Source organism: Chroicocephalus ridibundus, chromosome 14, assembly GCF_963924245.1.
Source record: "Chroicocephalus ridibundus chromosome 14, bChrRid1.1, whole genome shotgun sequence".
NCBI lineage: Eukaryota > Metazoa > Chordata > Aves > Charadriiformes > Laridae > Chroicocephalus > Chroicocephalus ridibundus.
This window is the reverse complement of record NC_086297.1, coordinates 546634-558418: the sequence shown is the minus strand read 5'-3', so window position 1 is coordinate 558418 and position 11785 is coordinate 546634. Positions and strand designations below refer to the sequence as shown.

At 36.4% G+C, this 11785-nt stretch overlaps 1 protein-coding gene across 7 annotated transcripts in view; it reads right to left on the bottom strand.

Annotated features, from left to right (window-relative positions):
- The window catches only part of RHOT1 (ras homolog family member T1), a 28614-nt gene continuing 16829 nt past the window's right edge, over positions 1-11785 (bottom strand). For 3 of the 7 annotated variants that reach the window (XM_063351893.1, XM_063351895.1, XM_063351899.1), the window contains 6 exons: positions 11634-11764; positions 11189-11272; positions 10303-10422; positions 9807-10009; positions 8326-8448; positions 2672-6043 (listed from right to left, as the gene is read on the bottom strand). In XM_063351893.1, coding sequence (XP_063207963.1) covers positions 5737-6043; positions 8326-8448; positions 9807-10009; positions 10303-10422; positions 11189-11272; positions 11634-11764 — 968 coding nt within the window. In that variant the 3' untranslated portion in view covers positions 2672-5736. Of the gene's footprint in view, positions 1171-2665; positions 6044-8325; positions 8449-9806; positions 10010-10302; positions 10423-11188; positions 11273-11633; positions 11765-11785 lie in introns of those variants that run through there. The other 4 variants (XM_063351896.1, XM_063351897.1, XM_063351894.1 and 1 more) reach the window with 4 other exon arrangements.

Here is an 11785-nt window from a genome sequence, read left to right as displayed (position 1 = left end):
CACAGTACACAGTAATTTTATTGAAATACCTGAAAAGGCCAGCAATGGAAAAATAGGTTTGTCATGAGGAATTAATGTTTGATTTACTTGATCATTAAAAAAGCTGTGTCTATAGATAATTCTAGCCAGTTACAGAATGCACTGTGATCCATGCAACTAATATACTACAGTAGAATAGGCACTGTGTACTATTTTAGTTTTATCTTATACACAGCTTTCAACAGGTATGATTGACAGATGTAAGAAATTAAACAGCAACACTTTTGGAATTATAAACATTTATAATATACAAATTTGCTCATCTGATTCATAAGGGTTATAAAACACAACAGAGTGGAAAATGAAAAACACGAATTACACACAGCATATGAAGTTGATCTGTCAGTTTCTGAAGTTTATGTTTTTCCTTTTAAAAGAAAAATCAGACTGCTAAATATGTCACTGGTCATGTAACATACAAAATCATAGGCCAGGACAGCGACAGTGACTTTTTTCTTGAAATATAGTTAGTGGGGAAACTTGTTCATCAGTTAAAAAGAATAGGTAAGAATGAAAATCATGAATTCTGCCTGGTATAGCTTACAGTCAAAAAAGATTAAGTCAGTTCAGATGAATGTGAAATAAATAAGCAATCCTTGAACAAGTATGATCCTTGAGTTGAACCCACTCTATTGAAAATGAATTTCAACTATACACTAGTATGTCACCATGGTGAAACATCTTCAAACAGTATTTTGAATAGCTTTTTGGGAAGCAATCTTACTGCTTTAATATGTACAGGTTATTTACAACAAATTCCCTTTTGGCCTCACAAGTTAAGCCATTGTAGCTGGCTGTTAAGATGCTATTCTTTTTTTCCACACATTATGCAATACTGTAGTTAGAGCTATAATTTAAAATAATCTTATGCATGAATTACAAATATTAATAAAGTAACTCTGCATATATAAATATTTCTAGCAGAATTTAAAGCATTCAGAATGTACACAAAAGTTTTTTGTTTGTTTGTTTTTTTTTTTTATTTGGTAGGGCCAGATGTGCTGCTTCTTAGATCACCGTTGCTTTAATAATGCTTTGTACATAGCAAAACCCAAAACTGCAAAGACAGTAGCACCAAAACTTGCTCGGAGCCAAAACGTAGAGCTCTTGAGGTCCGCTTGTGTCACATGCCTAAAATTTAACACACACACACAAAAAAACAGGTTAATTCCATGACAGGAATATCAGACAACTTGTGCTAAACTACTCAGCTTTTGGAAATTCATCACTACACTTGTCACAGGCAGCTTACAATTCAGCCTTACAAGTACTTAAACAGTCATTTTACTTTTCTTAAAAGCTTAGGATTTGACCTGCAACCCTGATCACGTTAGTAGATCTCACTGAAGTCAGAGAGCTCACACAGCTGATGAGAAAGGCAGGAGCAGCTCATTAGTCACGAACGTGGGGAGGGCAGTGTGTCTTCTTTGAGAGTACCAGCAAGCATTCAGAAAAGGAAAAACAAAAATAGCTAGCAAATAATTAATAACCCAAAGTGAGGACAACTGTCCAGCAAAATACTTTTTTTAAAGTGCTGAGTTTGTATATTTCTGGTTTTCCATGAAAAACTTTCCAGCCCTGTTGAATATCTACTTATACTTCTCCCCCAAAAAAAGTTTACTGACAAGTAGCAAGTAATATTTTTCCAAAAGCTAGAATCAAAAGAAGGACTGTTTGTAAATCCCTTTCTTCCCAGTACAATCACAATAACAGCAATAGAAACAGTCATCCAATACCAAGCTGAAAGCTAAGAAAAAGTGCTAGTGAAACAAGCAGTGACGATGGCATCAACAGAAGAAGACATGATGTAACAACAGTATGAAGTGACTGTATGACACAAAAAGCCACATCTTGCATAACCGTAGATACAGCCAATGACCCAACTCTCCCAAATATTGCATGAAGTTTGTGAGCATGCTCAGTTAAACACGGCTAGCCATCCTCCAAAGTAGTCTCAAGTATGACAGCTTACCAGAAAGCAGGAGCTACCCTTTAAAACAAGTTATCATAAATGCCATAATTCAAAGCACAAGAAGTTCCTAGACAATAGTAAAGGTTTTCTGTTTGTTTGCTTTTGTTTAATATAGAACTTACAACAGAACTTCACTAGCCTACGTATTTTAGCCTGTATTAGTCATCATGAGTTACTCGGTGAAAGCTGCAAAGTACTAAGTACAAGGAGCACACAGAGATCCTGAGCACAGACGGTGCACAAGAGAGTTCATATAGTGCGAACTGCAGAGCTATAGCATACAGCTGTTTAATAATGCAGGAATTGTTACTTGCTATCAAAATACACGAAACCAGTTTAGGATATTCCTTAGTAGACATTTGCAGGAGTAATATAAGCCATATAGATAATCAGTGTACTGTAAAACCACATGCTGAAGAACATGCTCGTTGGTGCACAAACAGCGAAACACAGCTGGTCTCTAAAAAAATCCTAATCTTATTTAAGAATATCTTGCTGGGTTATGGAACAGATAAAGTTCATGAATTCCTGCAAGCATTAGTTCTTCTACAGCTAGTTTTGACAAACTCTCTGCAAACTAGACATCAAGTGGTTTGCTGAGGGGAAGAAAGGGAAAAGGCAATGGCAAGGCCACCTTAGTTTGGCTGCTGTTACCTGTCTTCAAGTAAACGTGGACCAAGAGATGACTCCATGAAGATGGAATCTTCTACAAAGTTGACGGCGTGCACCTGCTGCATAATACTGCTCTCCTCGTCTGCTAACAGCATGGCCCCCAACTCATCTATGTAGGGTCTTAACCTTTTTACACACATGCACAGTTTGCAGTTCATAGCATGGCTCAACAACAGCAAATGTCTCAAATACGCTCAAATGACAAAGCCCAGAGAATTTTATCATTTTTAGCCATCTAGCCCCTCGTTCTTGTGCAGTTGTTAAAGACTTAGTGCTTGGGGAAAACCAGAAATAAATGAAGTTTGTACTTCAGTTAGGTAAGATAGATGATTTTGTGTGGCTAAATGCCATTGCTTTAAGGACAAAAAAGCTGCTTAAGAAACTGAATCTCTTCCCATTCCATCCCCAAAACCTCAGTTTTCATGAGTCCACAGGACCCTGCAATACTCCTGCATCATATGCATGAGCTAAAGTACCTCTGCTAAACACACTGGAATGACTCCAACACATCAGCCCTAACACTGACACGATGTCATTACTGTTAATAATTCAATTAAAGACTCTATTTTATCACTACATGTGGTGGTTTATTTAGTCAAAGACTGTAAATCCCTTGTCTTCAGATATGTACATTATAAAACCTGTGTATGTAAAATAAATCACGTGTATGTAACACGATTTTAATAGATTACGTGACAAGCTCTGCTGGGTGAGTATTTGTATAACTAACAACTCTCAAGTTCAATTTGGTTAACTCAAATGCCCAACTATTTGTATAATTCAAAAAGCATCTCTTTAAAAGTGCAAATCACTGTTTAAATTGCAAATGAATGCTTTCGCATTGCCTCATAAAGCACTATCTCTCACATCTAGATATTCTGATTCCTATCTATAACTTGCCTTGTTTTGACTTTTTCACAAGTCCATATTGAATGGTATGCAAGAAAATTCCCGAGCAGACTTCATCCTTTTAAAAACAATTAATATGTTCTCAGTCATGATAAAATCTTCTTTTCATGTTTAAAGGGAGAGTAAATTGATTCTGATCCCTTTTCTAAGCCTAATTGTAACAGACTCTCTCATTTAAATAAAGGAACTAAATCAAGGCAAGTCTTACAACCTCAAGGAAATCTACTGACTTGAATAAGAAACACTTAGGGCCCTCCGAACATCTCAGCCCAAAAATCCGAAGTCTAAAAATACTTACTGAAGTTCAGAACACTATGGCTGTCTAATGCCTTTATACCTTTGAGAAAAATTCCAATTTTTCTTCCTTAAACATTCCTTATGCTGTCATAAATTCCACTTTTGCAACTTCGATCCCTAATAATGTTTAGATACCACTAAAGGAAAAAAAAAAATCTGTCTGAAATAATAAAAAAGGATCAATGTTTGTTTCCAGCACAGGTTCTTTGACATGAAAGTGGCATAACGAAGAAAAACATTTCTCAATACATACTGAAAAATTCTACCTCTTCAATAAATAATGTTAAAATTTTACTTCAGTGTAGTTCTGTTTATGAAACTAATTTTCACCCGTGGTAAAATTATTGTTGCCCTGCTAGTAAGAGAGTAACTCTGAAATAGAAAAATTATTGTCTCCAAGGGTAAAACATATGTATGGATGTGCACACATACACACACGGAGTAGCAGTTAGGACTCCATAAATGAAGCTGTATTTGAAGCTCTTGCTTGTTAGTAATAATAGCTAGCTTTCAAACTTCCCAGATAAAATGGTGTGTATATTTAATCATACAATTAGTTTCACATATATAAGAAAGTCTAGCGGTTTTGCCTTTGGCATTAACTTCAGATTTTAATGCACATTTTGGAAGAAAAGACAGATTTTTATTCAACCTACCCTTAAAAGTAAGTCAAGTAACTTGTCACTTGTTGAATAAGGTCTTTGAAATCTGTACAGTCTTTCTTTTAAGAGGCTTTAACAACTCACAAGAAGTTTGCAACATGCACTTGTTAAGAGGTTAACTGAGCATGCCCTGTCATGGTTACACACACAGAATTGCTGAGTTATGGGCCAATACTGACTCTTTTCCCCTGTCAGCAGCAGAAGAATCCCAAGCCTGTGAAGGTTTAGCCTTAACTATAAAAGTTCAAAACCATTCCTGTACTAACTATAAAAGCACTTTAAAAGCGCACTGGTGAGGCCAACAGGCTTGTCACACGGCTACTCACACCAAAATTATAAGCAAGCTAATGGCAGGCAGCAAGCAGCAGCAGCCTGCTCTGGCAGGCAATAGGTTCTAACAATAAAATATAAGCGACTGAATTCCAAAAACGTCGCATAACATGTGCAAGCTGCTGCAGCTTCCCTTCAGGCACATGTTTTCCTAGGATGCAAAACAACTCCAGCAGTTAGAATTTCCCCCCATGCATTAGTTATCTAAAACATGAAAAGCTCCAAGTGCATCTTATTATCTACAAAAACTAAAAAAACACCTCATAAAATGCCAATTCGATATATTCTATTTGGAAAGAAATCAGAGGATGCAGCTTTGAAAACTTCTGCTCAGTATGGGGCATTAAACAGTTTAGAGAAAGAGGAAAATAGGTAAGTAAAATACTGTCCTAATTTTGGGGACACCTAAGCATAGGGGTAGATTTCTGCAATTAGATTTAATCGCAATATACTCTAGTTTTGACAAATAACCTGCGTACTCTGCACATAGTGAAAAATAAATCCTGGGTTATACTCTTAAAGCTTTCCCATTGTTAGAGGAAAATGAAACTATGGTCTTAACTTCAATCTCACAGAAGGAAGGTTTTCATAGAAAAAAAAAGTAATCTTACAAATAATTCCTGAAACAACCATGTTTTATATGCAAGTAGAGTTCAATTCTATTCCACAATATTTAAAAACTTTAGATGGAAGAAAAACATGCTCTGAGAAGCCTCCCTTCACTGAACACCACAATTCTCATGCATCAGAATTGTTTTACTTTGAAATGAATTTAGCTGACAGAAAAACGCAACTACTATACAAGCAAAAGGCAACAAATGAATGATTTAAAAGCAAGAAAGTAGAAAAGCACTCTTAAATTGATGCTCTGTAATCAAAAAAAAGCCAAAAATCCAGGCTCATCATTAAAGAACGGGTTAGAATGACATAAGCAGAAATCTTGCTTTTAAAAAGAGGTAAAACAATGTAGTAAAAAGAAATTAAGTGCCAGCCAGACAAATACAAATGAACATCTAAAGGAAAAACAAAATAAAAATACAAAAATGCTACAGAATAGCAACAAGTTTCATACATGCATGTGCAGTGCTTTGAATGCAGTGCCTTCTTCCTCAAAGAGCCAATAAAGCGTGATCCTGGGTAGTTCAAACCAACAATCCTGTTCCTGCACAATAAACATGTCCAAACTGAACTTCCCCGTTTGTTGAACTTGCCTTTCCGATAGCCTACAAACCCCGAGGAGAGTCTCTGAAGTTTTTTGGTAGAAGAGAAACTGAAGGTGGGCACAAATAGGTTTTTCAGTTGCATAGAGGCAATGTTCTTCCTTTAATTACTAAGGTGGGAATATTCAAATGTGATATTATATTTTGCCTTGGAAGCAGTGTTTAAGCATTTCTCATCAACAGATAATACAGGAACAGTCCAATCTGAAAAATTTCAGTTCACCTACTGGCTAAAGCTTCAGAACAGGAAGGGATCAGGAGAAGAAGTACTCTTGAGAAACCTCCTTTACCCATCAGTTATCTAACTTTTGGCCAACTACCTGACCTAATGGTAAGCACCTGTAAAGGCAAAACAGAAAAGTTATATAAACTAACTACTTCAGAAAATCTTTCTTGATTCAAATGCTTTCTCTGATCTAATCACAAATCAGTAGATTAAAAACACATCTAAGGAGCTAACATTTTTTAAACACGAAAACCATCTCTACCCTCTTAAGTCTACAGTTATAACACTCTTGAAGAGCTATCTAGGAAGAGAGCTGGTGAGATGAAGTGAGCATGCTGGAAACTTGCAACAAAACACTACTGACTAACTGAATTACTACAGACAAAGATTCTAGCAAATAATTTTTCCTTTCTGTAGGGTCAGTGGAAAAGTCTATACGGAATTCTCCTTTCCTTGAGTTATGGACTTTTTTAGTCAGCAGTAGTTTCCTATCTTTATTCCATGCTATCTAGTGACAAGGTGTGGAATGACAGCATTCCGAGACCTCTCAGAAAAACATTTCAATACCTCCAGTCCCTGACAGTATTTCAGAGGAATGAAGTGCAATGTCTAATGCAGGACTCAAAAAAAACATAGCAACCCATCACCATTACAAAAAAGGAGGATGTGCTACAGAGGTGATTTCAGCCTCAGTAATGAAGAGCTGGGATTCTCTAGTAGTGACTTCTGAATGAAGTTTTAGAGCGACAATATGCAAAGAGATTGCTGTTTCAAGGGATTTTTGTCTAAGGGATGACTGCTATAGAAGAGATGCAGCATGAACAGTCTCATATTCACAGTTTTTTTTTTCCTAAGCGAATGAGTTTTTCGCCCTTCTCTGAACTCTCACCCTGTGGTTAACACTTTTATCTTGGATTAAAGCGGTATTTCACAAAGATGCTCAATACTGTAGGTGGGTATATCAGTTGGCTTCCTATATGCATGTAACTAGCGTTTAAAGGGGACAGCCACTCTTATTTGGAGCAGCTACATCTGGAAAGAGTAAAAAGTAGTAACACACACGGACCAGGAACACGTCAGGATATTGTAACCATGGCCTTCAAATAAACACATTTATCATAGTTGCCTCCGAGAATCACATTTATCATATAAGCCTCCAAGAAGACTATAAACGATGAAACCACTGCACTATAAAAATTGTTCGGTTTGAACTCCCATTTGCTGGGGTGAGATGAGAAGTGCTGAGGTGTTAGTAAATCAGGTGTGTCAAAAATTGCCTGCAGTACATACAAGACAAGCTATAGCACGGTTTTCAATGCTGAAAACAAGTTCTCTCTCTTTACCAATTGCAAATGCAAATGTTTTACCGTCTACCAATTCTTACGTGTTGCCTTCTCTTCAGAGAGGAACTGGATGTTAAAAGCTCTAGATATTTTACACAAAATGCCCACTCTTTGTGTAAACCAAGCATAACACACACACACGCACACAGAAATTCTATGAATTCCCAAATATCAAACTAGCAGTTACAAACATGTAATATGTTATATGATGCTTCTGTAAGTCAAGCTGTGCCTTTATGAAAATATTTGTGTAACTGGTATCTAAGAGGCACTACCTCTAATCAATACTAAATAAAACTATAATGTCTCAAGTGAGACATATTACACAGATTTATGGACACTACTTAATGTCCATTACCAGTTCCCTAAAAACACAGTCCTAATTCCTCCACAGTATTTTTGCAATCACTAAGTGCCTGAATCAACTACCAAATTGGTAATGTTTCAAAGAAATCACTGGACTATGCTAGAGAGACCAAAAGTACCTTCAAGTTAAACAAAGTTTGACAATTCTATGGCAATTGTTAAAGTAAGTATCTGCCTATTTAGTGGATATGGAGGGAAAAATCTGCAGTATATAAGGTTACCAATTGCTTTTTCAAAAAAACCTTTATTTTAAAAGCACACCTGGTACCTAGTAAATAAAGTTAAGGACCTGTTAAGAACTGCAGTGAAGAGTTTGTTCTTTACAGATTGCAGCAAGTCTGAGTTGAGGAAGTTCTGACAGATGCAAAATGTACACCTGTTGCAGGCGCACATACAGCGTAACCGGGCATGGCTGCGAAAACACACAGAAGGACAGGAGTTGAAATCTTGCTCATAAAATCAGGTGCACATTAGGACTGTGCCACAACCAAGAGAGATTTAGGAATAAAAGGTACATTTGAATGAGTAAGGAGAGGAGAAAAAAAAATACACTGGGAAGCAAGGGTACAACTACAGCTGTGCAGAATTTCAAGGTTAGATGTTCTACATCTTGGACATTTTGGGATTACCACCACACACAGTTCTTAATAGCAAAGCACAAACATGAATGAAAATGTTTTCTGAATTTATTTTTTGTACGGAAAGCATCTAAAGGCTTCCGAGTATGTCTGCACAGCAATAGATAACACCCCTTTTTCAAAGAAAAGTAAGCCACGTTTTCTACCACTTTGAATGCACACTTTACAAAGTGACAGTTACCTCTACTTTTCCCACCCTAACGAACACACATGCTTGAAAACTAAGGGAGAAGCAGGAATATTGATATGACAAGACATTTGGTCAGTGCTACACTTTAGTGCTTTCCCAGTATTCCAGTGCTACAAAATAAATACAAGAGAACAAAAACAAAACAAAAGCTTTACAAATCTAATTCAATGAATTCAGTTTCAAATGTTTTTTTTTGTTTTTTTTTTTTTAAATCCTATTATTTTGGGTGAAAGTGACATTAGTTCTGTTTAAAGCAAATGTCAGCTGTCATACTAGACTCCATCTGCTGTAATATTTATGTAGTTCAACACCATATTAAAAGCTCCACCCACCAAAAAAAGAGAGGCAAAGTGAGCTTAGCAACAGTGAGATGTGTAGTGAAGAAGAACATGAACTTAAGTATCTTCTATCTGAAGCCCAGAAGGTGTTTATACAGAAATTTTATTAAAAAATATAAGAACTATTAGATTAATGAACTGAAGCATAGTAATAAACACCCCGAAAATAAAAGAAAGCTTCAAGCAGTGCATTGGGGGAACCGTTGTTCACTAAAGAGTGTGATTACGTGTAATCAACTATCAAGTTGAGTTATTAATAAGGATTACAGTACAACTTATTCACAAGATATTAATATTGACATACTGTGTTATGCATCCACAGTAAAGACAGGACACAACCCTATATATTCATTGGAATTTGCAACAGGAGCTGCATGTGTATTCTTTACAAAATACCTTAGCAACAATAGCTGACATCCAACACATGCTGGATACATACCAACTTCCTCAATTCGAAATAATCTGAATATTCTCCCCAAGTCACTCAGGTCTCTCTGTTGCTAAATCTCAGTGAGGCCGTTCCATCCTCATGGCTAACAATGACATGCAGTGGTACTGTGCGTGACCCATGCAATATGAAAAATACAATGGTTCAAGTACTTACGGATACATTGCCATAGTTGTCAGTTTAACAAATACATCCTTACTCGGCACATCAACAGTATTGCAAGTAAAGGCTTGAGGTGGAGGCATTTTGTGTTTTTTGCAGAATTCAGCAGGAGAAATACTATATTCCTGTCTAACTTCGTGCAAGTCAGACTTTGCAGCTACCACTAAGCATGGTATTCTGCTATCCATGAAGTGCTGCTGCAAATGTAAAGAAAAAAGTGAAAGAAACAGTATAAGATACATTCAACCTGGAACAGCCTGAGTTGAATTGTTTGCAGCAGCATTAAGATATATTCACTACACCGAAGTCAGGCCTTTCTAGAAGCAGGATATCTTATATAGACAAGTAAACATTAGCTTTGTATGAATAACCAGAAGTCGTAAGTGAAATGTCTTTTAAACAGCAGAACTTGTGTATTGGGCCAGTAACTGACACTAGATATTTTGTCAGTGGAAAAGATATATAAATGTAAAGGTTCGTATATACAAACCTTAAAAATCCTGGCACAATACTCAAAGGACTTGGGGTTACTGACATCGTATACCAGGCAGACAGCATCGCATATGGTCTCAGCGTCAGTTAAGAAATCAGAGTCACTGACATCATGTAGCTGGAAAAAAGATGGTTGGAGAGGGAGAAAAGCTTTGTCATTACGCAGTTAAAGGAATTTTAGAACCTTTTTATTCTCATAATTTTTATGGCTCATTTTTATGTATCCTTAGAACTAATGGACTGACAATAGGCAGAATTAACGGAAAAGAAATAGTAGGAATTTACCATGCAGCCAACATATGTGAGCTGTTAACATCACATCTGCAGGCAATCACAACCTCAGCATAAAAGTTACATTTACTTTAACACAAAGTCTTAGACTCCCATAGGAACTGGCATTCATCCTACAGAGGAAAACCACAGAGCAGAGGACTAGATCTTGGAAAACAAAGAAAGATATCATATTATCATAAAGGAAAACTACGATGGAACCAGCTTTAGAGAAAGTATTTCACCCACTGAAGATTAACTTCAGCCATCCTAATCACCTTATGTGACAGATTCTTCTTTACAGAATAGGTAGATTGCTTGCTGATAAATTATCATATGTTATAATTTTATGCCCTGCAACATAAAAGTAATGGTTGCGTTTTGTACAACTTGGGTCAAGTTTTCAAAAATAACAGGTCCTGGGCACGTTCAGTTTAAAGTATTAGCAACGTGTAAAACCAGAAGTTACTTGAGCCAGAAGAGAAGCGTGGGGGGGAAAATCCATGTTTATGAAGAGACAATTAAAACATAAACTTGTCTGCAGAAGGCTCTGAATAATTCACTGAATTTTAAGAGTAACCAGTCACATGCAAACAATAATGGGACAAACTTACCAGCAAGTATTTTTCCTGTCCATATACATAGACTGTATTAATGGCATAGTACGATTTGTGTTCTGCACGTATTTGCCTCTGCCTCTGAAAATGCAGAATTTCATGTTAGACCACAGAAACTTGCCCCTTTAAGTTAGATTTGAACAGCTGTTTTACCACATTTATTAATGAAAGAAAGTTACAGTAATCTGTAGTTTATTTTGCAGGTAAATGCATAGCTGTAATCCATGACGTACAAGTAATTATTGCACGCAATAGCCATTTGTCTATTTGCTAAAAAAACCCACCAAACTAAAAAAAAACCCCAAACCTCCCCAATAATTCTGTTCCCTCATAGAACTCTCCAAACTCAGTAATCATTAGGAAAGCTCTAAGATCAATCGATTTTGCTGTTTAATCTTAACTCAAAGCAGGTATAGCTGAATATAAGCAAAAAGTTTCTTACTAATAGATTTCTTCCAAGAAGAGCCTGAAGAACTCCACTTTTCCCACAGCCTTTCATTCCAACCACATTGCATCGGAAAACATTTCTCTGAGTCTGTTTTTTCTGGAGGTCTATCTTTTTATCTCTTGTTACTTGTGAAAAAACACAAATAT